Source organism: Cetorhinus maximus, chromosome 27 (assembly GCF_964194155.1).
Source record: "Cetorhinus maximus chromosome 27, sCetMax3.hap1.1, whole genome shotgun sequence".
In the NCBI taxonomy this organism is placed as follows: Eukaryota; Metazoa; Chordata; class Chondrichthyes; order Lamniformes; family Cetorhinidae; genus Cetorhinus; species Cetorhinus maximus.
In genome coordinates this window covers 17,571,738-17,599,668 of record NC_135905.1, presented here as the reverse complement: position 1 = coordinate 17,599,668, position 27,931 = coordinate 17,571,738, and the positions used below count along the sequence as shown (strand labels likewise).

General features: G+C 42.3%; 1 protein-coding gene across 5 annotated transcripts in view; it reads left to right on the top strand.

Annotated features, from left to right (window-relative positions):
- Positions 1-27,931, top strand: part of kcnma1a (potassium large conductance calcium-activated channel, subfamily M, alpha member 1a) — a 779,423-nt gene that overhangs the window by 653,014 nt on the left and 98,478 nt on the right. For all 5 annotated transcript variants that reach the window (XM_078530812.1, XM_078530811.1, XM_078530810.1 and 2 more), the window contains 4 exons: positions 4,624-4,717; positions 8,354-8,477; positions 14,619-14,843; positions 17,906-18,098. In XM_078530812.1, coding sequence (XP_078386938.1) covers positions 4,624-4,717; positions 8,354-8,477; positions 14,619-14,843; positions 17,906-18,098 — 636 coding nt within the window. The remainder of the gene's footprint in view (positions 1-4,623; positions 4,718-8,353; positions 8,478-14,618; positions 14,844-17,905; positions 18,099-27,931) is intronic.

Here is a 27,931-nt window from a genome sequence, read left to right as displayed (position 1 = left end):
TTACTGCACACATTAATGAAGCATGCATGAGTCACACATTATTTCCACTTAGGCCCTGTTATTATCCTGCCAAGAGATTGTAGGAAAGGCACCTTAAGATTTGGCATCAATCGAACTGTAATTGACGTCACCATTTATTAATTTCAGCTAAAATTATTTGATGGACGGGCACACTTTCTTTTCAGAAGTTACTTTTATTCAGTATTCTCAATGCCACTGGCCATTTTTTATCTTGTGTGTTTGATGGGAGGTAGGATAGAGAGGGGGTGGAGTCTTCGAGGGGGTCATGTGACTGAAACCTCGGCTCAAGATTTAGGTCTGTATGCCACGCTGGCCAGTATTAAAGGAGAGCACTAACCCAGTTTAATTTCAATGGGGTTTCTCCCACTAAATCAGTGCATTCCATTGCTGCTGTGCAGAAATTGAGCTTGTAATGATGAGTGTCAGCACAAAGCATAGACTGCAGAGTTTGTGACTCCGTACTGGTTATTATTTTCAAGGTGGGGGCCCATTGTGGAGAGCATGATATTGCTAAATACAATTCTGACTAGCAAACCAGAGGACAACATTTTGCAACCTTAGAGAGCTTGTAGCTAGATTCATTTTCAATGGGAAATCTCGCTGCTGCTTAGTTGCCCATTTTGCAGGTAACAATGTTAACTCCTTGGTGTTGAGGATGCAGCATGGGAGCTGAAGTTAGCAAGAGAGAAGGTTGCACTGCTGAGTAAATAAGGATAAAGGGTCTGGTTTCCTGGTAGCAAATCACTTTAATCTTCTGTCTACTGCACCACAGAACTGAAGGAAATGGGGCTGGACCTTGGCTTTTTGCACACACTGCATTCCCTAGCTTAGCCACGCTGAGATATAGGTGGTGAATAGTGGCTAGGCACTTCCCAAATGGATAGCAAGTTTAAAAAAAATAGCATGAAAGTCCTGAAACTTCCAGCTAGGTTGTCCCTTAATATATGGATCCAGATCACCTTTTTTAGGACCCTTGAAGAACTCATCCTCTCAATCGGAGCATAGAGTGAGAGACTGAAAAACTTGCAGACAATAGGAGAATATCAAAGTGGTGAGAGGAGTGGGAAAATGCATAGGTTTCTTTTTACGCGTGATTTGATTTCTCATTAAACGGTCAATTATATTAAAAACAGAATTTGGGAAATCTGCTCTTTGGTTGGTGTCTAGTTTGACACCGTTTATGTTCCTGGAATACATCATATTGTTCAGGTTGTTTAAAGATTGCTTAAGGAACAGATGTGTAAGTTGTTACCATCAATTCAATTATAAGCACTAAAACCTTGCAACACAGTCATAAGGTAGCGAGTGTGTTGTTGTCTGTACAATTTGTACTAACGCAGATTGCTTCTGAGTGACTTGCCAGCATCCCAGATAATGAACTACAAGCACAGGTGCATTGTACAGCTTTCTTGACTGTTACCTCGTTGGAGATTATTAGTTCTGCATCCCTATTGGCTGGTGACTACTGGTACCACTGTAACATCTGATTATATATTTTAGTCAGCCTAGACTTGTCAGTAAAATTTTATTCAAGTATTTTTTTTATATAGAACAGGGGAAAAGAAGTTGTAAAATGTTACCAAAAATAATTTCTGACAATGCAGATGCTACATTCAAATTTGTTTTTAATGTATCTCCTCTCTCATACTTGTCAGTAAAGGATGAAGCTAAAGCAGGTTCACTAAGTGAGTCATTTAAAGCCCACAATTCCACAGATCACATGGTATTGCCAAAGCCTGCACCTGTTCCAGAAGAGGCAGAATCCATGCTGCTTGTTAACAGGAACAAAGGGAACGTTTACTTGTTCAGAGACCCCCTCACTCAGTCGCCTAAGTCTGCTGAATGTGAGGGACAGGGAAGTGTTGTCCAGTGTAAGTTGCATCGGGCACTAAGCTTGCCCATGAAATACAGATGCCAGCCCATCCGCTCTGCTTTCAATGACCTCCATAGGTGCCCTTGGCCACATTCTGCAGCCAGTGCTGACAGCTGTGCATGACAGTATAGTTTGGGGTGCCTTTTTTACTCCTTTCAAACATTACTTAAAAAAAAACGAGCACACAGACAGAAAATCTGCCAAGTGGTGACAGGAGTACAGTCCACCCAGAAGTGATCCTTTTATTCTCTGATCTGAACTAAGTCTCCATTTCATTGCAGCATTTAAACAAACTCAAATAAATACAATTAACTTTCAAGCTACAAGGGCATACAGACACACAAAAAGGACTCGTCTTAATAAAAACAGCCATTTGCAGAGTTTGAGAGTTTAAAACTCAGGTTTTGTAGTGTTGATAGGCTATGAGATTTGGATAGAATAAGTACAATTTACTGAATTTATTTAGTTAGAAATGAGCAGAAATGTTCTGACTTTCAGAATAATATGGATAAATGCAGCAGACATCTGTTAGGGTATGCTCTTAAATTCTTTAACAGGGATTGTGCCTATTTTTCAGTATATCATGCAGAATTATTATTAGCTACAGATTATATTGTGCAGCCCCAGTAACTGCTGTATGCACCTACAGGTACACATCCATTATTGTGTGTGTTGCTGTTTATAAGTAACACAAATGGATGAAGCCTATCTACATTTTCAGAACCACCTGCCTGTGCTGATTTAATGTTAAAGAAATGAATGTTCAAATAAGTTATAAAATTACATACAAATGAGGAATGAAAACACTTTGTGGTTTCTCAGTAATATTACAGCTTTAAAGGTAAAGAATGTGCTTTTCCAGGCTTTGTGGATCACTGTCTGGGGGACTGTGTCATCTTATCAGTTGCCAGTAATAACAGTTTGAAGTTTGACTAAACATGTTCCAGAAAATGTTTGAAAATTTCTGAGCCAAAACCCTGCTCTTTAACATTTCAAATCAGCCAATATCTCAGTCCACCCTGATTTAACAGCCCATGAATTATTTTCTTTCCAACTAACACTGTCGTCACTGCTGCAGCCCTCCAGAACCCTTGGCAAGCGTTTCATTTTAAGAAGCATATTATACTAGAATCTAATCTCTTGCTAATTGTGTTCTAGACAGTGGTGTTCAATGCTGGTTGATGTGTTCGTCATAGTCTGACAGCCACAGTGAAATCGAGCTCTCCTGTAGAATCTGGCAGCCTTTTTCAATTGTGTCAAAAATATTGGAGCAGTTGCAATATCTCAATTTATTCCAATGTGCACTTTAGAGAGAAATATCTTCTTTTGTTGTTGCTGCTGTCATTGAGTTCAGTATTGAAGGCTGGGGGAGTATTCTTATCATGGGTTCTATGTGTGCTCCTGCTGTATAAAATGCAGTAATTCTGCACAAACCGAAAGGGTTAATGGCATACAGCAGATGATAAATGGAAAGGCACATTCAGCAGACCCCAAAACTGTAATGTCTTGCTGCAGTTTCCCACAGCACTTGTTTCCTGTACTCCATTACTCCAATCATTGGAAACGACCTCTTACGTTCCTCTATCTTTTCACTCCTCTTCCCATACCTTCGATCCACCCGCCCTTTACTGACCTGTCATTCTATAAGATTCCTCAATTAGTTGCAGGTTTCCATTGTCTGTCGATAATCCTAGTTATAGTCCTTGCATGAGTCACTGAATTCACACCATAGCCCAACGTGCATATGAAACATTAGTTCTCACCCTAACAAAACTAAAGCTACAGATTGCAAAGATCACAGTAACGTCTTAACTCAGTACCTGTTTTAACGATTCCAACTGAATTCCAGTGATTCAATAAATATGTAAATAAGGTGTCAGATGATGTTAGAGTAACTGAAAATATGTTATTTGCCTAAATGCATTTAAATCCCTTTGAACAGAACGACAAGCAAGATATACAGGCACAGTGTTGTGTGGGTTTTAACACTTTCAGAGCGGTCACATACTGTTTGAGTGGACTAACAAAATTAGTAGCGTTTTCATAATAGATTAAATACTTCAGTTAAACTTTGTCTACCTTTTTTTGAACAGCCATTGTTTGAAAGGCAGAGGGACGCACCCTGCAGTATTTTCCCTCACCCTGTATGCTTTGCCTAGTGCTGCAAGTTGTGCATATGTAGTTCCATCAGCCACTGCTGATTGAACACAGGAGCCCATTTGTGAAAACTGCAAGCTCAGAATGACACCATCTTTAACTGAGTGGTTTGATTTATTTTTTAATAAATTACTTTAGAACATTACATATATTAAATCTATACTGAGTGTGGTTTACTTGTATTTTTGGAGTGGCAGGTGATGCCTTGTATTCCTAACCACCCAAATTTAGGCTGCTTCCACTCAGAGCTTTCCTTTACTTTTTGTTTGTATGTGTATTGCTTTCAATTTTCCTTTAATTATCTGTTTTACTGTCCTTATAGCACCATAGTCTGAATAATACTGAATAATACATAACCCTAGATGTGATATATAGGGTTTTAAACTCATTTTGGTTAATGCTTTTCCCCATGTTGCTCTCTTATTCTCAAATCTTGTTAGTTGCCTGTAATGGGGACCTTTAACTTTCATAATGAGTCACTTTCTGTTTAATATGCATTTTTTAATATTCCATTTTCATTTCATATCAGACTTAAAATGGCTCCTAATCTCCCATCTTCCATATGTTTGCAGTTCAAGATGAAAACCCATCAGCTCTGTCACCCAAAAAAAAGCAGCGAAATGGAGGTATGCGAAATTCACCCAACAGTTCACCCAAACTGATGAGGTAAGACAGCTTAAAGAACTCTTGTGTCTAAAGAGAGAGAGAGAGAGAGAGAGAGTGAGCGAGCAAGAGAGAAATCCTTAAAGGCTGAAGTATTTATTCTGTCAGCCTGTCAGCAGTTAATGATAGAGCTGAAAAATTTCTGTCATGAAAGAGGGTAGGAAAAGCTGTTAGAGAAAACGCAGCCTTTAAAGTCTCAGCTGTCACCTCAGCCTGTCCGCATGTACTTCTTAAACAGCAATGGCACTAATGACAGCAGTAACCAATCAGAGAGACTCATACGGTTACTTTGCCTCAGGCTATTCACCGTTTGCGCGAAGCCCTTCGAGTCCTGTTTTCTGTACTTTAGGCCATATGTGAGATATGGCGGCACGATGAAAAATGAACCCAAATTTTTTTATATCCCTTTTATCTTGTCCATTTATATTAATTTGGCATTAATTGATTTTGACTTCGAGGAAGGAAAGAAAAGCTAATAATTGGTGGGGTAAGGTAGAAGGAGGGTTGTGATGGAAAATGTACCGCTTCTGTGTCAGGGATTAAAGTGCGTACAATGTTAGACAAGTAAACAGCTTCATCCACTTAGCATATGAAACAATATTACATGAAGATTGCTTCAGGTTTACAGAAACTCCAAACATTTCGCAGATGAGCAGTGGGTCCCTGTTTACCATGTAAAATAGGCATCAGCTCTTTTGATCTGCATGCAGTAATAATTCTAGGGAGCAAGTTCTGCTGTTCTCATACGCTTCAAAGCTGTGCCGAAGTTTTGCTGCTGTAGGGTACTCCTTTATATTAGTGGCCCTTGGGTAGTGAAATGACAGGTCGTCTATGCTTGGTGCAGCTTTTTCAACTCATAGCCCTCAGCAAAACATAGAATTACTGAACACAGAGTCACCGAACCCTTCAGAAATCCTTTTCCTGCAGAAATATTATACCTTAAATATTACATATTTTGGAATTACAAGGTACGTTTTATGGGCAATATTAAGTGCCGGTTTAAGTCTGCCTAAGGGGTGCTTATTGCACAAGGGTGAATAAACTGGTATGTATTGTATCAAATATGGTTTTTGCAGGCACACATGCCTCAAGGCCTTTGTAAATAAGTAATGATCAACAGTTTGGAAGTGGGTTTTGAAAAGCATGCCTTTGTCAGTTTGCATGATGAGAATGGAAAATTTCAAAGAGCAGCCTGCTTTCATTGCCTGGTGGAGAGGGACTGAGCAAGAATAGTCATCCCCTGCTAGTGCTGTCTCGTCAGCATCACATTGGAATTGCTAAACGCAGCTTGAACACCAAGCACAGAACTGTTTGAGCCTTCAGTATAACAAGTTCTAACGAGTGCCAGTCTGACATTCTTTACATGAAATTAATACCATTCTGTTGGATTTCAGAGGGTCATCGGATACTTGCTTCTAATTGTAGTCGGTGAATGTTGGGTCTATTAATCACAACGCATTTGTTCTAATCCATCAGAACAGAGCATTACGGTGTAACAAATGTCGTAGTTATTCCCTGTGAGTAGCAGCGTTCAACAAGAGTTTGCCAATGACAGGCTGCAGTGAGTGACAGTTGGTGAAAGATAGCTATCTTGGCGGAGCTTTATTGCGCCAGTCAAGGCAGTCAGCAAAGATTGAAGTGACAGAGGTCCATTGACTAAATCGTGAAACACACAGAGCATCATGAAATATTCAGCCATGGTGTAAAATCACTAAATGGTTTCGCAGTTATTAGCACCTGCAGTGACTGCATGCATCTAGGCGACGAACATTTTAATAGACAAATGTTTTGTCATGATGATTGTGAAGGACTGAGAATGTAGAACGCAGAAAACGAGGGGGGAAATTAAATAAATGTGCGAGGTTTCGAGCAGGCATGACTGAAATGCCAAGCGAGAAGCAATATTTTGTCGGATCTGCAGAAAATCTATCCCCAGCAACATTACTGGATGGGATTGTGGTTTTGCTTCTGGCTGTTGCTTGTGAAGCAGCTTGGTTAGTGTGCACTCATAGTACATTACCCACAATTTCTACTCGTCGTTGAGCTGCATGGTTGGATGCGATGTTCCAAACAGGCCCTTGCCAGTAGCAGATTTGACAACACATTCCTGGCTTGCTACAGGACACTATTTCCAGTGACATATTTATTAGTAAGGAACTATTTATAATATGGGGCACTAAAAATATATGTCAAAATGTACAAAAATTAAACATAGCAAGAACAATTCATTAGTAAGTTACGGTCAAAATGCTTTCAAAGAAAGTTAATTTAAATCCTTGCAGAGCAAGTGAAATTTAACTCTTAGCTACAGTTTTTAACCCATTGAAGCCCTGACAGACAGTCTCGACCCTGTACTTCTGCAAAGGTGCTTTCACCCACCGTCTAATTAATTCCATGTAGTAAATGTTCTCGAATGTCTGCAGTGCTCACCTCAGACTACATGAAGCATTGCATTACACTGGGGAGCTATCAGCACTGAACAAAGCATTACACAAGAGAGGCCTGCGGTACAAACAGTACATTACACACAACAATTCCCGGGTCAAGAAAGGACTCACAGTGTGAGCCTCTCCAGGTGAAAGGGTTAAGCAGTCAGTTCTTTTCGTATTTACTGAATCCTCTTTTTTTTTTTAGGGGCAGAATTGTTAATGTCTGCTTGCACACATAAATAAATATTCTATCGTGCACAATGTTTCATTTACTAATAAATAAAGTACTGGAATTTTTAAATTTGCAGCTTTAGGATGGAAAATAATCTAGTTTCCTTAAAAATTTGTGATTTATTTCTCAGAAATAATTTAGAGTTTCAAGTGCCTGAGCAGGATTGCTGTGTACATTGAAAATTTTCTAAGCATTTCTTAAGTGAAACTTATGTAGGTTGAAAAAAGAGGTATGCCGCAGGTGTAATTACCCCGTAAGTGATGGAATTTGAAGTAATGGGGATTCTGGTAGAGTTTCAGCTAGGTCAAGATGAAAAGGGGTTTTTAAAGCTCTATTGCTGACTATTCAAGACAGAGACTTGGGATGACAGCTGCTGGCGAATGATGGATGTGCAGAATGCAGTGAAATGTTAGAAGTGCAGGCGTTGATGGCCAGGTGGCAGCTGCTGAGGACCACTTTTATACTCAGTGTTCTTCTGGAGAAAAATCATCTGCTCGCAATGTAGATGTAAATTAATCAATCTGCTCCGAGCTGACATCCTCTGAAACTTTAATGGCTTCCAGTTTTCAAAAAAGCAAAATATGATGGGGGTAAAATTGCTAAAATATATCAAGTGTACCCTGTTAAAGCTTTTATTGCACAGAGAACAGCATCGGAAGTTGTATGCAGTAAAAGCCTGTAATTGGCTTTTCATCTTCATGCCACTCAGCCAGCATGAAGCTCTGTCTCTATCTATTTCACCTCATTGCAGCAGTTAATGTCTGCCTTTTGATCATGTTTTTTGCGGGGGGCAGGGAGGGTGTGGATGGGGTGGTGGTTGGAGTAAGTACTACAGTAATGCGATTGCTTGTAAATTAAACAACTTGCGTTCACTAAGTGTGTTCCTGGCCAGCAGTAACTTGTCAACTGGTCAAAGCAGATTGAGTGAGGTGTCAGGCTGATAGACAACTCCTTGTCTTGATTCTCTTGTCTCTGCAGGCATGACCCCTTGTCAATTCCAGGAAATGATCAGATAGAGGAAATGGACGCTAGTGTGAAGAAATATGATTCCACTGGGATGTTTCACTGGTGCCCAGCCAAAGAAATGGAGAAGGTCATTCTGGTGGGTATCACAAACTGGCAGTAACCTTGGATGGCGCAAGGGGACATGGCTCTTCAATTACTTGTAACCGACATTTTTGTTTAGTAGGATCTGACAACCATATATGCTGCGCTTTTCAATGTCCTGTAAGAGCAAAAGTGACATGTTTTACAAACTGCCACCAACAGCCCTGACCCTCATTAAGATCCACTGTCTCTTGATCAAACCCATTGTTTGTTGATTTTAGCTGACTTATCAGTGTGATGAATCAGATTCTGCTTCATTAGGAACAAGTCCACGTCTTGCGAACGAAGCTGACCGCGCTCAGTTTGAGACACTGAAACAACATGCATTGGGCATGGGTCATTTATCCTGATATTAATAGGGCTCACCTAGTTATAGACAGCCCCTGAAATATTTCAACCATGCAAATACAATTAGAACTGTAAATTTTCTATTTAATTGCAATCAGACCAACAATCAGAGGTGTGTATTTCTGCATTTAGATGCCTGGTTGCCTATCAGCAGCCGGTCTTCAAAATGATGCTGCATTCATTGATTGCATAAATGCCACTTCTCATTTGTAAAATCACTGTGCTGATTTGCAGTAATGTGGCAGTCCTGCTTTGAATACATGCTAACCTGCGCAGTCTCTGCTGGAGATCTGATTTCTTCACAGAGACCAGCTTCAGAGCCTGTTTGACAGGCAGTCCCGATGCAGAGAAAGAGCAACAGTCACAGGGTAGTAGGTGTACCCAACCCACAAGGATTTGTAGCGGAACAAGCTCCATACTTTCGCCCCCCCTTGCATATCTGAACGGATATGTGGGATCCAGACCAGCCATGTGATGTGATAAATGTCTCAACGTGTGAATCCACCTCGCAAGCGGTGAAATCACTAGTGAGCTCTGAGCAGCCTCACAAGTGGAGATTTTTATTCAGTCTCACTGTCAGCTGTGACACGCTTTATAGCACTGATGTGTTCTCATTTGTGAATAATGAATTCTTGCAGCTATGTTATCATTCTGTTCCAGTACTTCTCTGTTCCAAGTGCCCCTTATGGCTTTCTCCTTATTCTGGAATAGTTGAATGATTCTCCGCATAGGAGAAAACGGAAAAAAGGCACTATATATCTCCACATTAACAATGTTTTTAGTATTGTTTACTGTAATGAAAACAGTTATGTTATTGGAAGTTGTTACAAGAAACTTGTAATAATAAGACTAGCATTGACATATTTGAAATCAGATTGATACAGGAATGCCAGTGAAACAATTTGTTTCACTCTTTTCCCTTCTCTCCCCATGATTCAGCACACCAAAGCAACACAAAACTCGTAAAATTTTCACTCTGGACGGCCCTAGCACATGTTTCAGGAAGTCGATGACTTTCTGTCCATCGTAGACAATTTTCCGATTTGCAGACTTGGTGTGGATTTTCCCCACATAAATTGTTGGGAAAAATCAGCAGTGTTGGGGACGGTGATCACGGAGCATTCCCACAGGGGCAGGCTGCTGCTGGAGGTTGGCACAGTCAGGGGCGCTTGGAGTTGGTGTTGGGGAGATCCCAGTTGGTCAGGCACACCTGCGGTGTGTTACAACCCCGCCCCCCCCAGGCTACATTGTGCTGTCACATGTGTTGAGCTATCATTTTTAAAGCAATTTCTTTTCTACCTCTCCGAATCATCTGACTTGCACTGTGCACACCTTGATGGCCATGGGGAGTTTTTTAGCATCTCACCCAAGTGCCCATTCATCAGCAAGTATTGGCACTATATTCAGACTTAAGGGGAATCATTCAGTCCTCGTCCCACTTAACGTCCAGATACACATGTTTTCTAGCTGCAGGGTGCCACTGGATGAGCTTACTCTTCTTTATCCTAAACGCACACAGGGAATTCTCTCTTTGATCTCAGCCATTGTTGAGGTAGCTAACTCAGCTTGGGCCAGAGATTTGTACATGTGACCAACTTGGTGTAAATGGATCAATTCCACAATAGAGAATGCCCTTACCTATTGGTCTTCATCAATGCATAGATAGAGGATTGAAACATTACGGACACTGTTGGTCATGTTCAGTGATCAGCTTTTCATTGATGCACCAATGTTACATTATCATGAATGTGAACAGAAGAATAAATGAATAATAGTTTCAAAAGGGCAAATAGTTTCAAATTTTCAAAACGTCAGTATGAAAGTATTAATATCAGGGGAACTTCACCAATGCAGGTGATGTGTGACATCATAGAAGGTAATGCAGCCTAAAAATAGTTTTATGTAAACAGAATGGCATGGGTGCCATGAGTTTGAACCATGGTAGTAAACTGTTCACTGCAGTGGTATTGTTGATACCCAACCATTAATCACCTTATTGGATTTCTGCTTCCCTTTGAGCGCTGATCTTTTATTCATTGTACAACATGTAATCTATCACAAATTGTTTTAAAAATGATTTTCTGATTATACTTTGCCAAATAGGACAAAGTAAGAAGGAAATTATAGCTTTGTAGTGAATAGGTTTGCAATTCTGTTCTTTATTTGTACCAATCTATGGACTTTTGTTATCACAATTACTTGTCATTCAAAATGATTGTGGTTTTCTTTCTTTCCCTTTTTCTCCCTCTCTTCAAAGGCAATGGTTTTTTGCTGGGCTGCAGTCAGTGAATCACACAGCACCTGCAGTAACTGATGTAGACGGTTATGTCACTGAGCTTGGACAATGAATATCAGCAGGCTGTTTGATCATGGGGACTGTTACAACCCTGATCATGGCCTCGTGTCGCCTCCATGCCTGTATTTTTTGATTAAAAACCAGGGCCCACAAATGACTGTCGGTATTGCCAATGGAAAAATGGCTAATGCACTCGTGACAAAATTTTGCCTGCTATTTTAGTGGCGGCATTAACCCATTTAAATTGAAATAGGCAATTATGTTTCCCTCTGACCCAGGATGCAACCATAAATTTGTATTTTACCCTCTGCTCCATGACTGAGCTCACTTAACCCGGGTGAGGAAATGAACTTTGGACTTGCTGGTCTCTGTCAGCTGGACACAGAGGATTGGAGGCTTTCGTCCTAGGGATTGATCAATCAATCAAATTAAAAGGACTTAAGGGAATGAGCTGAAGGAGTCAGTGAACTTTTTGCGGCTAACACCAGTGATTTGCATATTAACATTATTTTTTAAGTGTTGGGATTCCCATGTGCGACTTGTTGTTAGGTGCAGTGGGGAAAAGAAGAGAATAGTTAGAGCAGGTAATTTTATTCATAGGTTACTAGGCAAAATCCTTAGGTAAGCTGCAGAATATAGACAATTTTGCTACATTTTTTGTATTTTAGCAAATGTGTTGCACATTCACCCAATCTAAGTTAAACTATGTTTAAATTAAAGCACCTTGGTCACTGAGATTTGGAGTGACTGCTCCTAGAACATAAGAAATGGGACCAGGGGTAAGCCATATATGGCCCCTTGAGCCTACTGCACCATTTAATACTATCATGGCTGATTTTCTACTTCAAATCCACTTTCCCTATATCTATTTCATTACGATCCAAAAATCTATCAATCTCCCTCAGGACATACTTGACTGAGTATCCACAGCCCTCTGAGGTAGAGAAGTCCAAAGATTCACAACCCTTTGAGCGAAGAAATTTTTCCCCATCTCAATCCTTAATCGCTGACCCCTCATCCTGAGAATTTGGCCCCTAGTTCGAGAAGAAACAGTTCCCCAGTACCTATCCTGTCAAGCCCTCTAAGAATTTTATCAAAGAGAGTCAAAAACATAATTTTCACTTACTGTTCTGATGCTTACCTACCACTAGGTATTTCTTTAACCAGCCTAGGTTGGAAGGCTCTGGGCCCAAGGCTTTCTGACTCTATGTGATGCTCGCTGTTATTACCATTGTTGCATGTTCTTGCTGTTCCAGGTTAAAAGTACTTTTCTTTCCGAAGCAATGAGATGGAACAAGAACTGAACAATAAGATAATGGAACCAAAGAATGTATAGGTTGAAGGAGAGGGAACCTTGCCTTTAGTTGACCTCTGCTTGCGCTGTAATCAGTCAGTCTGAAAGTTGGCTCAGGATGCTAGAAGCTGGCATCCCAGGATAAGAGAGCCTTAAATTAGGCACCGTTTTGAAAATCCTTTTCATAAGGCTGAAATCCAAGGGTTGTTTTAGGCCTTAACTTATTTAGATTGTGAGGGACTATTACTATTTAGATCTATGGCTCTATTTATGCTGAATGATCCCTCAACTCATTCCTGAGATGAAGGGCTTATCTTATGAAGAAAGGTTGAACAGGTTGGGCCTATACCCATTGGAGTTTAGAAGAATGAGAGGTGACCTTATAAAAACATAAGATCCTGAGGGGACTTGATAGGGTGGAGACCAGGAGGATGTTTCTTCTTGTCGGGGAGACTAGAATTAAGGGATACAGTTTAAGAATAAGAGGTCTCCCATTTAAGTTGGAGATGAGAAGAATTATTTTCTCTCAGAGAGTTGATGGTATGTGGAATTCTCTTCCCCAGAAAGCAGTGGAGGCTGGGTCATTGAATTTATTTAAGGCTGAGTTAGACAGATTTTTGATAGACAAGGAAGTCAAGGGTTTTTGGCGGCAGACAGGAAAGTGGAGTTCAGACCATAGCCAGATTAGCCATGATCTTATCGAATGGCAGAGCAGGTTCGAAGGGCCCAATGGCCTAATCCCACTCCTAAGCCCTATGTTCTTACATAATGAAAAAAAATGCCTGTCTTCCCAAATGCAGTAACAACTGAAGTGTGGTCAATAAGGCAATTTTTGGTACATCAGATTCATGCAACCAGTCATAAGTCCCCAGTGATGCTGAACATGGATGATGGGCTGCAAGAGCTGGAGAAGGAGAATTAGTTTTGTCTGTGCTGCTGCTCACACCCTGTAATGAATTTCATACCAGAATGGAATGGAAACTTTTATGTAACCTGCTTTTTCAAAACTCCCATTGTTTAAATACCTGAAAGTACTCGAGCTTGAATTCAGCCATTCTTGCTTGTGGCTCATTTCCAGCACACTGTTCAGATTGGATCAGCTCCTGTCTCAAGCCCACCCTTAGTAGTAGACCTGGACCATTAAACTTCATTTGTCAGAAAGATACAAGTGATAATTAATTTCAGAATCAAGAACTTTCACTATTTTCATTAGACAACATGGAGCTGGCTGGATCAGGTTTGTGTGATTTGATTAACCCTGTGGTAGCTCTGTTGGTATTTCTGTCTCAATTTAGAAATTTTCAGTCTGTTCAAAATGCACTGTCAATTAACGGCAATATAGCTCCGTGCATTTCTCTAGTTTAATAACACTCATCTCTGGAAATTAATAGCAAATCAGCTTTGCAGATGCCATATGACAGGAAAAGTCCATAAAGAACACTTAGCAGGGTGAAGAGTAAAATAATAAGGATAACAGCTTGAGGACTGCTAGCAGATTTATCACTCTGAAGAAGTGCAAGCCGAGATTTTGCAGCACCCATCATGCCACTGTCCTGTTTTACAGTGGGTTTAACTGACTTTGCAGCTATGAATCCATTTTTCCCTCTCGGCACCTACTCAAATTTCAGTTGCTTAGAATTTTAAAGCACGAAAGGAATCCATTTGGCCCATCTTGCCTGCGCCAGTTCTTGTAAAAGAGCTATCCAATTAGTTCCACTCTACTGCTCTTTCCTCATACCCCTGCTATTTTTCATCTTCAAGTATTCCCTTTTGGAAGTTGGCATTGAATCTGCTTCTACTATTTTAAGCCACATGTTCCAGATCATCAGAACTTAGGAGAAAAATTGTCCTCATCTCACCTCTGGTTCTTTTGCCAATTGCCTTAAATGTGTGTCCTCTGGATACCAACCCTCCTGCCAGTGGAAATGATGTTTCCTTATGTACTTAATCAAAGATCTTAGCACTTGTGTGGGCAGAATGGGGAAATTGGAAGGAAAAATAGGGCAGCTATCCTTGATTATGAGCATCTATTTTTCAAAAAATATAGGGTACAGTAAAGGTAAAACAACCAGCCCCTTACATCTGCATGGAATAAAGCCCAGGTCTGGCACAGATACTATTTAATTCTTCTGTGGTTATTTTTTACACACTTGAATGAACGTGTCTGTTTGTCACTAATAAAGGTCTCTATTTCCTAGACCCGGAGTGAAGCTGCCATGACGGTTTTAAGTGGGCATGTGGTCGTGTGTATATTTGGGGATCTGAACTCTGCTTTGGTTGGCTTACGCAACTTAGTGATGCCTTTACGAGCCAGCAATTTCCATTATCACGAACTGAAGCACATTGTTTTTGTTGGGACACTGGAATACCTAACAAGAGAATGGGAGACACTTCACAACTTCCCCAAAGTATCGATATTGCCGGTGAGTTCTACCAACTTCCAAACTCTGGGACACCACTGAGCTAGCAAAGAAAGGAACAAATACCTTAAAACAGTTTGAGTCACTCTGATTCAGCCTCAGAAGTCACTCCCTAGTACATGTGGTAATGCAAACACTTGAATTTATGTCTTCAAACATGCATTGTATTCCATTACATGGAAGGATGTGTTTCTGTTGTGGCTTTTGTTTAATTCAGCAGTGGATTTCACCATCTTGTTGATAATTCGCTGAGTGAAAGCACGAGTGGTTACACTGGGCAAAACAGTTAAAAAAAAAAGTCCCTGATTCCTGCATGGAATGAAGGGGTTGTCTTATGAAGAAAGGTTGGGTCTATACTCATTGGAGCTCAGAATAATGAGAGATGATCTTATTGAAACATATAAGATTCTGAAGGGTCTTGACGGGGTAGATGCTCGTTTCCCCTCGTGGGGAAATCTAGAACTAGGGAGCACAGTTTAAAGATAAGGGACTGGATTTTATGTGTCCCCGCCGACCGATGTGTTTTCAGCAGTGGGGACACTGAAATCAGTAGCCTGCCGACCGTATGTAAATAAATAATAAAATTATGCTTGTTAGCAAGCCAATTGACCTGGATAATATACTGCCCACGTCATTATGTGGCTGGCGTAGGCAAGTGGGCTGAAGTGGGCAGGTTGTTATTTTTGGCCTACATGAAAAATGGTGGGAAGGAAAGAGGGCACCTCATTCAGGGGATGCCTTGCACTCAATGGGACACCCCCCACCCAAGATGTTACCCCTGCCTTCTGTGCCACCTGCCCTCCAAAATCCAGCCGCAACCCCCCACTGCTTCCCCCCTCCTTAGACTTCAGGATCCCTCCCCACCCTAAAACCCTGGGACTCACCTTTCTGGGGCAGCCATGATCATCTTTGTCCTCCTTCCTGCAGTCCCAGCAGTGCCCAGTACTGAACTTTGGCACTGTCAGGACTGCTGGAGCTGTCGCCCATTCGGATTTGCCAGCAGCTTCCGAGAGTAGGACTTTCACTGAAAGGCGGAAGCCCCACTCTCAACCAATTTAGCCCGTCACCCCCCAGCTTGTTTTGGCTGCAGGGTGGGCTTGTCGGCTTCTGGCCGACTTGCGTTCCCGGGGGGTCATGCAGTCTGCCCCAAGTAATATGCGCCCAAGGAGACGAGGAGGAATCTCTCTTCGCAGAAGGTCATTAGTCTTTAGAATTCTCTTCCACAGAGGGCATTTAAGGCTGAGTTAGACAGATTTTTGACAGATGTGGGAGTCAAGGGGAGACAGGCAAGAAAGCAGCCTTAAGGCCACACTTTGATAAGTTATGATTGTATTGAATGGCAGAGGAGGCTCAATTAGCTGAATGGCCTACTCCTCCTATTCCGAATGATCTTATGAGCACTATTACAAGGACCCCACTGTCATTGAGTTCTTGTACTTCTGTAACAGGTTTCTGTCATGCCTAAAACAAGTTTCCTATTTTCCAATCTCATCATATGTGCTTTTACCCAGCCAGTTTAGTAAAACATCTGCCCAGTTCACAGTTGCCTCCACCTCCTATAGCCCATAATAATCTACACATGATATTTAGTAGGCCTTTCCAGGATTTTGACCCAGTGATGATGAAGGAACAACAATATCCCGTGCTATTTCTGATCTACCGGTAGAGGGCACGGGTTTGATCGGTGCTGCTAAACTAAGATTGATAAGTTACTGCAGTACATCACCTATATATACCCTGGAGTCACCATGCAGTAGGGCTGATTATTGCTAAGGAACTTATGGCCAGTAGGGCACCCCCTTCTATTAATATCCTGGTCAGGCCCCTGCATTGTCATTATGAACAGTAGTCCAGAAGATCATATCAATTGGTCTCAACATTTCAGAAGGCCCAGACCAATGACCGTTGGTCCCATAGAGAGTAAGGGGGCTCCCTAATAGATTAGCCACAGCTTTTGCTGTTGGCTGCAAAAAGGTGCATTCCTCTTGCCCTATCCTCCATGCAAAAAAGAGTTCTGACAGCCTCTCCATGGCAAATATGTGTCCGAAACACCTATGGGATAATGAACAACAGATATCAGTTGAAACTAGAGAAACATCAAGTAAAATCTGGTCAGTTCTTTGAGGCCCATTCGGTGCAATGTTCTCGGTGACAAAGCACTCAATGAGAAGGAAAAAACAGGCCACTACCAGAAGAGAAATAAGCATTCGTGATTATGCATGCTAAGTAGGGCCAGCATATGATTCATTCATAGACCAACAAGGACCCAAGACAACAACCAAAAGGCAGCATGTAGGCAGGTCCCCCTTATTCCTTATCCCAATGGGTGCCAGGGTCCAATAACAAAGTAGTCCAGCCATTAAGCCCACAGTTGTTCCAATACAGTCACACTAAGAAGATATTGGTGTTCCTGTATGCACCAGGTAATCAAATATACAATAGTCACAAAAGTATGCGTATGAGTGCAAATTCATCAAAATACAATTTAAAACATTTCCCATGATGACAGAAATGTTTTCCTTGAATTGAGGATTTTACTTTTGAAACATCTATAACTCCCAACAGAAGTACAATTCAGATAATATAGCATATCTGTAGCGCAGGTACAATAGCAAGGGCAGGTGTTTGCAAATAACTGCGAATGTTTAGGTTACTTTACTTCCTTCACCCTTAGTTTCTTGGAAATCAGAATGCCGCAAGTGGCTATTTGACATTTTGTTGCAGTGATGAGCAGCCTGGTTTTTAGTTCACGCATTCTGAATGCCAGTGTTTGCCAGTTAGAAAAGATTGCTCACAGTTATTGACTTGGCATCAATGACTCAGATGTGGAAAGCTGGCAATGAGCCTGTCTCTTATTTGCTTTTAATGGCTTCACTGAGTATAAACAATGAACCGGAGAGTTGCCATCAGCACCATCTACCCTTTCAGATAAGTGCACATCTCCAATTCCCCAGCACATAGTTACATTGGTTTAATGTTGGAGAATAAAAGACTACTTGTTAAGTATTGTCCCATAGCTGCAGTCTTGATCTTTAATTTGTTTTTCTATTTTTTATTCGCTGAAGGGTACGCCATTATGTCGAGCTGATTTAAGAGCTGTCAACATCAACCTCTGCGACATGTGTGTTATTCTATCAGCCAATCAGAACAATATCGACGATTGTTCGCTGCAGGACAAAGAATGCATCTTGGCGTCACTCAACATCAAATCTATGCAGTTTGATGACAGCATAGGGGTCTTGCAGGCTAATTCCCAAGGTAAGGACTGCCCTATAATACTTCTCTGCTATGCCTGGAGGGGACAGGAGCTGGCAAGAAGAATATCCCTCACTCAGTAATTCAAACAGTCTCAGATTGGTATGTTTGACAATAAGGGCAACTGACTGCTATGATGTTTTAAACAGGACGGAGATAAACAGCAATCGAAAGGAATAGCTTTTGGATTGATGGAGAATTTTGAAATGGATTGAGTCTTAATGTAGGCAGGGCATAATTAAACTTAAGTGTTTAAAAGGGTTCATATTTATGGTTTATAGGTGGCCATTTTTGTGACTGATTGAGAGAAAAGAGCAGAAAAGTGACAAAGAAATATCTTTTTAAAATAAATGGTAATTTCTCTTGCAACAATTGTTTTTTTTGCTTTCCTCAAACATTTTGTTGATGCTCAGAGGGTCAAGGCATATGCAGAATTATTGGGATATTTTCAGCTCTGCAGTTTCCTAAAGAGTTTTGGAGGACGTTCCTTACCTTTTCTGTTTAGCTCAGGAAGACGCCATTATTGATTAAATATTGAAATGCACATTGCGTCTTTTCCAAGCTATGACTAATCACCCTTTAGCGCTGGCTCTGTTTAAGGCCTCAACATCTTGCACGTCAACCTTGCTGGGTTATTTGATGATAGAGTGAGGCAGGGAACAGTTTGACCTCGTAAAACGTTTTGTTTGAAAAGATTTAGATTCTATTCATTGTCAGATTGTACAGTTGTTTGTGCAGTAATGTACCTCTTGTGGAAATATTTTACACACTACTATCTAGGGACGTAAACATATTAGAAACCGCTGATATGTTTTCCTCTCGTATGGGGCTTGAAGCTGACTACCTTCTTGAAAATGAGAAATGACATGGGACCTTTAAAATCAGCAAATATATGCTTGATAACATCTGCATATAGGTGCAGAAGGCAATTATTTACTGTTTCTTAGCCCCTGTTATAAATATTTTAATCCCTGTGTTTGCCTTAAGACATTGAATTGATTGAAGTGTATTCTGACTTGGGTTCTGTATAACATTGTGTCATACCTTTTTGAATCTGAAAAGAATATTATGATTTAATTAAAATGTACGAGTGGATCAATGTTTGTTCCAACCGAATGTAATGATTTATATAGATGACTATGCATTACAGCGGTTGCTTGGCAACAGGTAGAAAATCAACCATTGCTTAAGGCTGTTTATAAAATTACTGAAATCGATTTGCAACAATTGCTAAATAACACTCACCAACTTCAAGTAGTGGTATTAGAGAGCTAACAGAGCAATAGATAATAACACCGTTTAAATGATTGTACTTCTGAAATATTTATAAAAGCACTTTATACCTCCTTTGAGACTTTTAAAATGTTCTGAGTCTTTAATGCTGGACTGGTTGTTCCATGCCTGTCCTTAATTTCCCTCAGAATAGATTGAAAAGCTCTCATGCCAGTAAGACATTTGATGTGAATATAGTATATTTTAAAAGTCTCTGGAATAGATTTAGAGGTCTATCATTATTACAGTAATTGTGTTTGGTGCCTTATTAGAATGACTTTTGGCCCTTTGATGTTTTCTTAAGTGGCTCAGCAATCTTAATTAAATGAGGGCTGCAATAGCTAGGAGAATGGCATTTAAACCGCTTACTCGCAAATAAGAATTAGATATTCTAATTTTAATATTTTACACACCTTTGGCATGACATGGCTAACCACCCTGCTGGTTTATATTTACTAATTGCAAACTCGTAGCAGCAACACAACGCTAGTAAACCACATAACCCTTAAAATTCTAATGAGACTACAAGGACTGCATCAGATGCTATTGTTTAAGTGGGTAATGGTTCCAGTAATGTTCTAATTGCAGGTTGAAGTACATTAGCCTGGTATCTACATGTAGGATTTTTTTTTTTACAGCTCGGCCTTAAGGGAATAGTTCAGAAAGACATTACCTCCAAATTCCTGCCATTTACATTTATTGCTCACTGTACTCATCCTAGACAACCATTCTTTTGCTGTTCAATCACATGAGTTGTGAAAAAAATGCTTTGAAACCTGCAGTGAGTTCTGGTAAAATGTGCTTTTTATCTTCATTTGCAAGAGTATTTAATTGTTATTTTATGCAGAGGTCCAATTAAAAATCTGCTAGTGCTGCAGATAACTTGACTGTGGATGTTAGTTTGGCTCTGTCTCCCCTGCTTATGTCACACAAAGTGTGTACCCCTCCTAGCTTAGTCTCAATGAGTGAGCGTCCCTTCAGAAGTTGTCACTGTCGCCACACGAACGTCCTTGGGAATACATGACTCAGTTCTCCAGTTGGTGGTTTTACTTTTATAACCAATTTGTTTCTTGATGGTTTTGTGAGTGAATGTATCATGTAGTGTGGTACTGAGCCTTGCACACCCTACAGGTTCCAGATTTGATTGCCAGTCTGAGCTGAGATCACTGATCCCAGCTGGACAGCAATATGGGCTTTACAATTAAAATATAAGAAAATGTCAAGTATGAGGAAAAGCCATTCAACCCATCAAAGCTCTTGATTTAATTCTCTCAGTCCAGTATCTAATATCTTTGGCTTTATTATCCTGCTTGCAAGGTTAATTCCAAATGTTTATTAAGTAGGAAAGAAAGAAGAACTAGCATTTATTCAATTCATTGTTGCACCTGAGGTGCAAAATGGGGGCAACAAGGCCCAATTTTAGGAACCAACATCTTGTCCCCAAAAGGCACCAGGAAGAGGTCTGACCAAAATTGGTAGGGTGATTTTTCAGACCACCTAAAACAGACGTTAGGCCATTTAACTATGTAGATCAGGGGTCTAACTCCTGTTTTCAGACCAGCATCCTGGAATTACCCTCCCAGTAGCAGTCAGGGAAGGAGGAAGGAAATCTAGAAAAAAAACACAGGTGGTTAAAACTGTTAATGAAGGTTTACCTGATTTCTTTTGCATTTTTGCCTGTAAAATGAAATGGTACTCAGAAAATGCCATGCCAGAACTTCATATGAATCTGTATTGCAGGTTTAGTAACAAACTTCCCTCTTAACTTTGTTAAGTATATAGAATATGTCCACATTTGGTAGACATGTGTGTTGCCCTCTGTTCTTCTGCTTGCACCATGATCTTGTCATGAACAATGCAAGGCTAAAGCTAATGCATTCCAGTGCTGCTACCACTACTTCTCATTAAACTTGCCCAAGCAATGAAGTGAATTAGGTTTTAATTAGCCTTTATATCAAGTTAAAAGTGACAGGTTCTGATTTATGAGGCATTTCACTTTTATTTTGCTTTCTGCAATTCAACACTACAATTACACATACTGTGAATAAAAATAGTAACTTGCACCCATTTGGACTTGAAAATAGAATACTACCAGTCTTCCTTTAAACACTGAAATCCCTTTGGAATGCGATTTCACTGTTCATCATCTCAGACGCATAAAGGTTATATTGTAAAATTAAAATATGGAATTTTATCAGAGAGCCTATATTAAGTAGCGTAAAGGCTATTATTTATTGCCTTAGTGAGGGCTGCATTATTCAGCCCCATTTTGAAGCATTACTAATTTATTTTTGTTCATACACATACCTAAACTCCTGGTTTTCTTACGTTCAGCCTTCCAAGTGCCAGCAGATCCCAAATATCTTAAACAATGGCAACGGTGGGAAAACAAATGCAAAATACCGCAGATGCTGGAAATCTGAAATAAAAACAGAAAATACTGGAAATACTTAGCAGGTCTGGCAGCATCTGTGGAGAGAGAGAGAGAGCAACTACAACAACTTCTGTTTATTTAGCATCTTTAACATGGTGAAACACCCAAGGCATTTCACAGGAGTGTGCTCAAATAAAATTTAACACTGAGCCACGTAAGGAGATATTAAGACAGACGACCAAATGCTTGGTCAAAGAGATAAGTTTTAAGGAATGTTTTAAAGGGGGGAAGAAAGGCGAAGAGGTTTAGGGAGGGAATTCCAGTGCTTTGGGGCCTTACCAGCTGAAGGCATAGCCACCAATGGTAGAATGATTAAAATCAGGGGTGCTCAAGAGGCTAGAATTAGAGGAGTGCAGAAATGTTGGATGGTTATGGGTCTGGCAGAGATTATAGAGATGGGGGTCGGGGTGAGGGGAGGGGGGGGTGGGGGGGGCGGGGGCGGTGGCGATTTGAGGTCATGGAGGAATTTGAAAACCAGGATGTGAATTTTAAAAATTGAGGCATTGCTTAACCAGAAATCAGTGTAGGTCAGTGAGCATGGGACGAAGGGTGGACATCATGGACTTCACAAGTAATCCCTTTCAAAGTGTGGGTCCAGGGACTGGATTCAACAAGTCATCTGCCTGGAGTATTATAGTTGAACTCCATCCTTGCCTAATGTCTATATAGTGATCAAGAGGGGATACCCTGGCTGATTTTTAGCTCCCTAACTCCCGAATTCTGAAGCCAATTTTATCATCCTCCATCCCTATTAATCAGAGCTAACTCAGTTGTTAGAAAAGGTGTTAAACTAAAGGCAGCCATTTTTCTCAATCCAGAAACTGGAAAAATATGTACATAGTAGTAGACATTCCCTTAGCATTGACTGCTAACTCTGGTTGGACATATTCCCGGAGCTGTTATAACATCCTCCTGCCCCCACACTCAACCATTGGTTGGCCAATATACCCATCTGTGTGGTGTACCACCCTCCCATGCCAATCAGAATGTGAATGGATTCTTCATTACTTGATTGAATTACCCTTGACAGCCTGGCAAACATCCTTCCCCACCCACCCCCCAAACCCCCCATGTCTGAGATTTTTATAATTAGTGTCATGACCAGATGAGAAGGGGTGAACTACCTTGCCTCTATTCAATCTCTTCGGTTGGCCACAATAAAGCTTTAAGTTTCATTTTTTTATGAGGAAATGCCCTTTTCCAAATCAGAATGTATTTAACTATTTAAGCTGTGAGCAATAAGGAGCCAATTAACCAAGGTTTTCTTGAGTCAAAGAAAGAGCAAATTTATTAACCACTAAACCTGAAAAAATAATAAAAATGTGACATCAAGCATTCAGCCCTCATGCAATCATTCGGGCCCACCCACACACACACACACACACATGCACGCATGTACATACACACACGTACACACACACATTCCCGTACATACACGTACACGTACATGAGTACACACACGAACACACACACATACACATGTAAACAAACAGGGCAGAAATTTTCAGTCGGCGGGCGCCCGACCCACTTGAGCGTGAAATGATGTTCCAATGTCGAGGCGCAATTGCGCAGCGGTTCGGTCGGTGGGCGCGCACCAAAGTTGGCAGCGTGCCCGCCAACAATTAAAAGGCCTGTTAAGGCCATTAAATAATCAATCAACTTAAATTTTTCGCTGCTTGCCCAACCTGGCGGGCAGGTGAAAAGACCAAATGGCCATTACAGTTTTTTGGAAACCTCATCCACGGGCAGGATGAGGTTTCCAAAAGCAAATGAAAAAATAAAATAACAGTTTTAAAAATGAATTAATAACATGTCCCTGCTCGTGCGACAGAGTCACAAGAGAGTACATGTTTTATGAAGTTTCTATTTTCTTTCTTTATTTTTTTTAAAACGCTTCATCCCCCAGCTCTGTGCTTCAGGGAGGATATGAAGCACTGTCTCATGCGCTCGGCCTGCTCCCTCCCACTCCCCGTGCACAGGCAGCGCTGAGCGCTGCCACTCACGTTTCACGCTGGGCGAGCCTTAATTTCACGTCAGCGTGAAATCGCAGTCCGATCCCAATCGCGGGCGGCTTCCCAACCACCCCCGCCAAGCCTGCCCGCCAAGGGCAAAATTCTGACCGCATGCGCACACGCATGTGCACACACACACACACGTGCACACACACCTACACGTATCAGAAATAAGGAGAGTTAAAATCTAGTAAAAAAAAATGTAAATAAATACACAATTAAGTCTCCTTTGATTGTCCTTGGGCATAGATTTTAAACACTTGGCTGATTTAGGTTAGCTGGTTTCTTGGATGGGGCCAGATGTAGAAGATGTTGTAGTTATTACAAGATCTTGGTTCGCTGGTAGGTTTCTGGTAGAGTTGGCTTATCGAACCAGGCAATACTTATATTCCGAAAGAGAGAGGGGGAGAGAGCAAGCAGCCCTCAGCTTTTTTCCTCTGCTAAAGACTTTAAATCCTACGTTTCCCAGAGTGCTTCGACCATGCGAAAGGTCCGCAACAAGCTGAGAAGTGGCAAAACTGTCACCGCGAGTTTACCAGGTTCAGGACTAGCAGAGAAAGCTAGCATGGAACAGTTCAGTACCTTACTGTGTGCCAAAGGCAGTGGTGCAGCCAACGACAATGGTCAGATGGCATAAACGAAGAAACGGCAACACACGAAGAGGTTATCAAAGCCTTTGACACTTATTTGAGCCTTAGAAGAAACACCATTATACAAAGAGCGAAGTTCAGTAGACATACCCAAAGACCAGGAGAGAATGTAGATTCCCTCACTAACGATTTATATTGACGAGCTGAGAATTGTGAATATGGAGCCCTGAAAGACGAATTAATTTGGGATCACGTTGTTATGGGAGCCTGAGGGTGGAATTTTCTGAGCCCTCTGGCGGTGGGTGATAGGTGGTGTGCGTGGAAAATATGGCGGGACCCACTTCACGACGGCGTGAAGACAGGTCGCGATCTTCTGCTCAGCCCACCAACGGCAGGCCGCATTTCCCGCTGTCGGTCGGCGGGGAGGTAATTGTAATCCATTGGCAGATAATCAAAAGGCCATCCCGCCAGGCTCTTGGAACCCCGCCGTATCGTCCGCCCACGTTGGTGGGAAAACACACCGACGTGTTTCACAACAGCGCGCAGGCAATGTGCACTTGGCGGCCTTCACTTTGGGGGAACTGAGGTAAGTGAGCAGCAGCGTTCTCCACAGCTCGCCTGTCATTTACAGGCCTCAGGGGAGCCAGGGGGTGGGGGAAGCTGATGCCTGGCCCCCACAGTCAACTGCTGAGGGATGGGGGTGTCCAGGGACAAGTGCTGGCCAGTCTCAGAGGCGACTGCTGAGGTGGGGGGGGGTGTCAAGTGCTGCCCTGGCGCTGCATCCCACGTGCAGGCTGGGGGGGCAGGGTAAGCGAGGGAAGCAGCCACACATTAGGGACACCTGTATAAACTGACCATGCCTCTGCAACTAAGACAGATCAGGCACAGCCACAGTGATATGATTGGGGTCAGTCTCCTAGCCTGCCCACCCATCGCAGTTGTGAACGTTTGACTCAAGCCTGGCTTATCGCAGCACCAATACCCTCTGTGAGAATGCTCCTGTCATGGAGATGCAGTGGAGGCCCTAATAGTCACTTGATCGCAGGAGGATGATGATGACATGCAGTGAGGACACTCCATAGATCTTCACAGAGCCTCTGAGAACGTCTGACTGGCCGAGGGCAGCTCGCTTGCGCTCCGTGATCAGGGCCATCTCAGAGACGCAGCCATGGAACTTTAGACGCATCTGATGCTGTGTCCACCTTCAGCACCTCAGCCCTTCAGGAGCTGGTGCACAGCATCACTGGTCACAGATGCTGGTGTGATGGGGGCCAGCCCCACCTTAAAGGTGCTGAGAGCACACAGAGAGAATGAGAGAACTCTGTGCTGCCTGCCCACTACATTCTGACAGCAATGACCAGCACTGCCGAGGTGCAGGCATCAGTAATGTGTCCAGGGAGTGTGAGGCTGGACCATCACTGTGGTCTGAAGGCCGCACAGAGCACAGGGAAGAGGCCCTGGACTGAGACACCTGCCTTTATCTTGTGCAGAAAGGTTTCACATCTGAGTGACAAGAACATTGCTCATCAGAACAAGGAGCCATAGGCAGGGAGACATTCTCGAGTTTATTGACAATAGTGAACATTATGTACAAGTGATTAACACCCTTGCTCAGGCTGTGCAACTAATTCTCCTTAACTTTCCTAACCCTGCTGCTACGCCTTGGTGCTCCCCGGACATCCGCAGCAGAGGTGGAGGCAGCCTGCTGACTGTGATGCCCTGTCTGTGATGACTTTGGCGGGTATCCTCTGGAGGGCTGAGATTTGGAGGGCCCCGGCCTGCTTTCGGGGTCCTGCTGTGTGACAGTGGCACCCTCCTCGGCCTGTGCAGCTGGATCTGTGGAGGTCCCTGGAAGAGGGGAGTCAGATGGGCCGGACACTCCCAGAGTCACCTGGGTGGATGGCCCCAGAGCATTCACCTGCTGATCCTCCTCCCTATGGGTGCCCGAGGTCCCCTGGCTGACTCTGTGAGTGGAAGGGGTAGCTGGAGTGAAATCGAGCTGCCCAGCACCCCTCTCGCGTACACACTGTTGGAAGCCAACTGTGGCATCAGCGATGGTGTTAAGCCCGTGCAGGAGTGACGTCCTGGACCAAGGTCTCCATGGCAGTTGCCAATCTGCCAGTGTTCACCTCGGTGCGTTGCAATGCCAACGCAGCCTGAAGATGGACGGACTCCTCCATCGTGCCTTGCAATCTGAGGAGTGCACCAGACATCCCTTCCTTATGTTCCCGAGCTTGCCATTGCAGCTCCAGCAACTGTGACTTGACCGAGTACAGAGGCTCATCATCTGACTCAGACTCAGCAACGTTCTGGCCTCCAGCAGTCCTCCAAGTGCCAGACACCTAGGAAGTCCATGCCTCCACCTGCTGTGGATCAGAAAGTGCGATGTGCTCACCAGGTTGTGATCCTGAGACTACTCTATAGCTAGGTCCCATGAGGTATGTGTCTCTACGATGGTGGAGGGTGTGGGTTTGCGCTGTGACGGGACTTCAGGGAGGGTGCCTTCAGATTCCTCTTCAGAGATTCCTTCGGAGCTTCCTTGGAGGTTCTGGGTCATGGACTCCGTCAGCTGCTTCCCAGGTGTGCCAGCGAAAGCAAGGGGAGATAATTAGTGCCTGGCAGTGGCCTGTGAAAGAGGACACATCACTCATGGCATGATTGTCTGATCGATGTTGCACTGTAGGATCCTCAGTTGGTAAAGCAGCCGGGGACAGATTTGACCTTATCGAAGGCTGTGCAGTTAGCAAGGCAGGCAGAAGCGAGAAAGCAAAATCATTATTTACTAGAGATGCCAAAGAGATCTTGTGGAGAAAAACAGTTGATACAGGGCAGTTTGTAGAAGCGCACCTAATCCAAAACAGGGAAACAGTGAAGAGGGTGCGGTTGTCACCATTATTCAGTGTTCTAACTGTGGCGAGAACAGGCTACACCGGTCCGAAGAATGCTCCACCCAAAAATGCAGAGTCTCATTCCTGTAAGAAGAGAGGAAAATTTAAATCAAAAACAAAAATAGCTGGAAAAACTCAGCAGGCCTGACAGCATCTGTGGAGAGGAAGACAGAGTTAATGTTTTGAGTCCGTATGACTTCATCAGAACGTAGTCATACGGACTTGAAACGCTAATTCTGTCTTCCTCTCCACAGATGCTGTCAGACCTGCTGAGTTTTTCCAGCTATTTTTTTTTTTGTTTCAGATTTCCAGCCTCCATAGTATTTTGCTTTTAGGAAAATTTAAATCTGTATGCCACAGAAAATAGCTCCGAACACCAAAAATTAAAGGAGAAACAACCTAAATCATTCAAGAAATTGAAGATGAAGAAGACAATGAAGACAATGGGAGAAATGACAGGATCAAATGGGAACTATTGGAGCGCAGACATTATGGTCAACGGACATAAAGCAAACTTCAAATTAGACACAGGAGCAAGAGTTTCAATTCTTTTAAACACAGAACTGTGGCCAAAGCAAGACTCCATCCAGCCATCAACCATACGACACCAGGGACACCTGGGCATTACAAAGTGTCATGC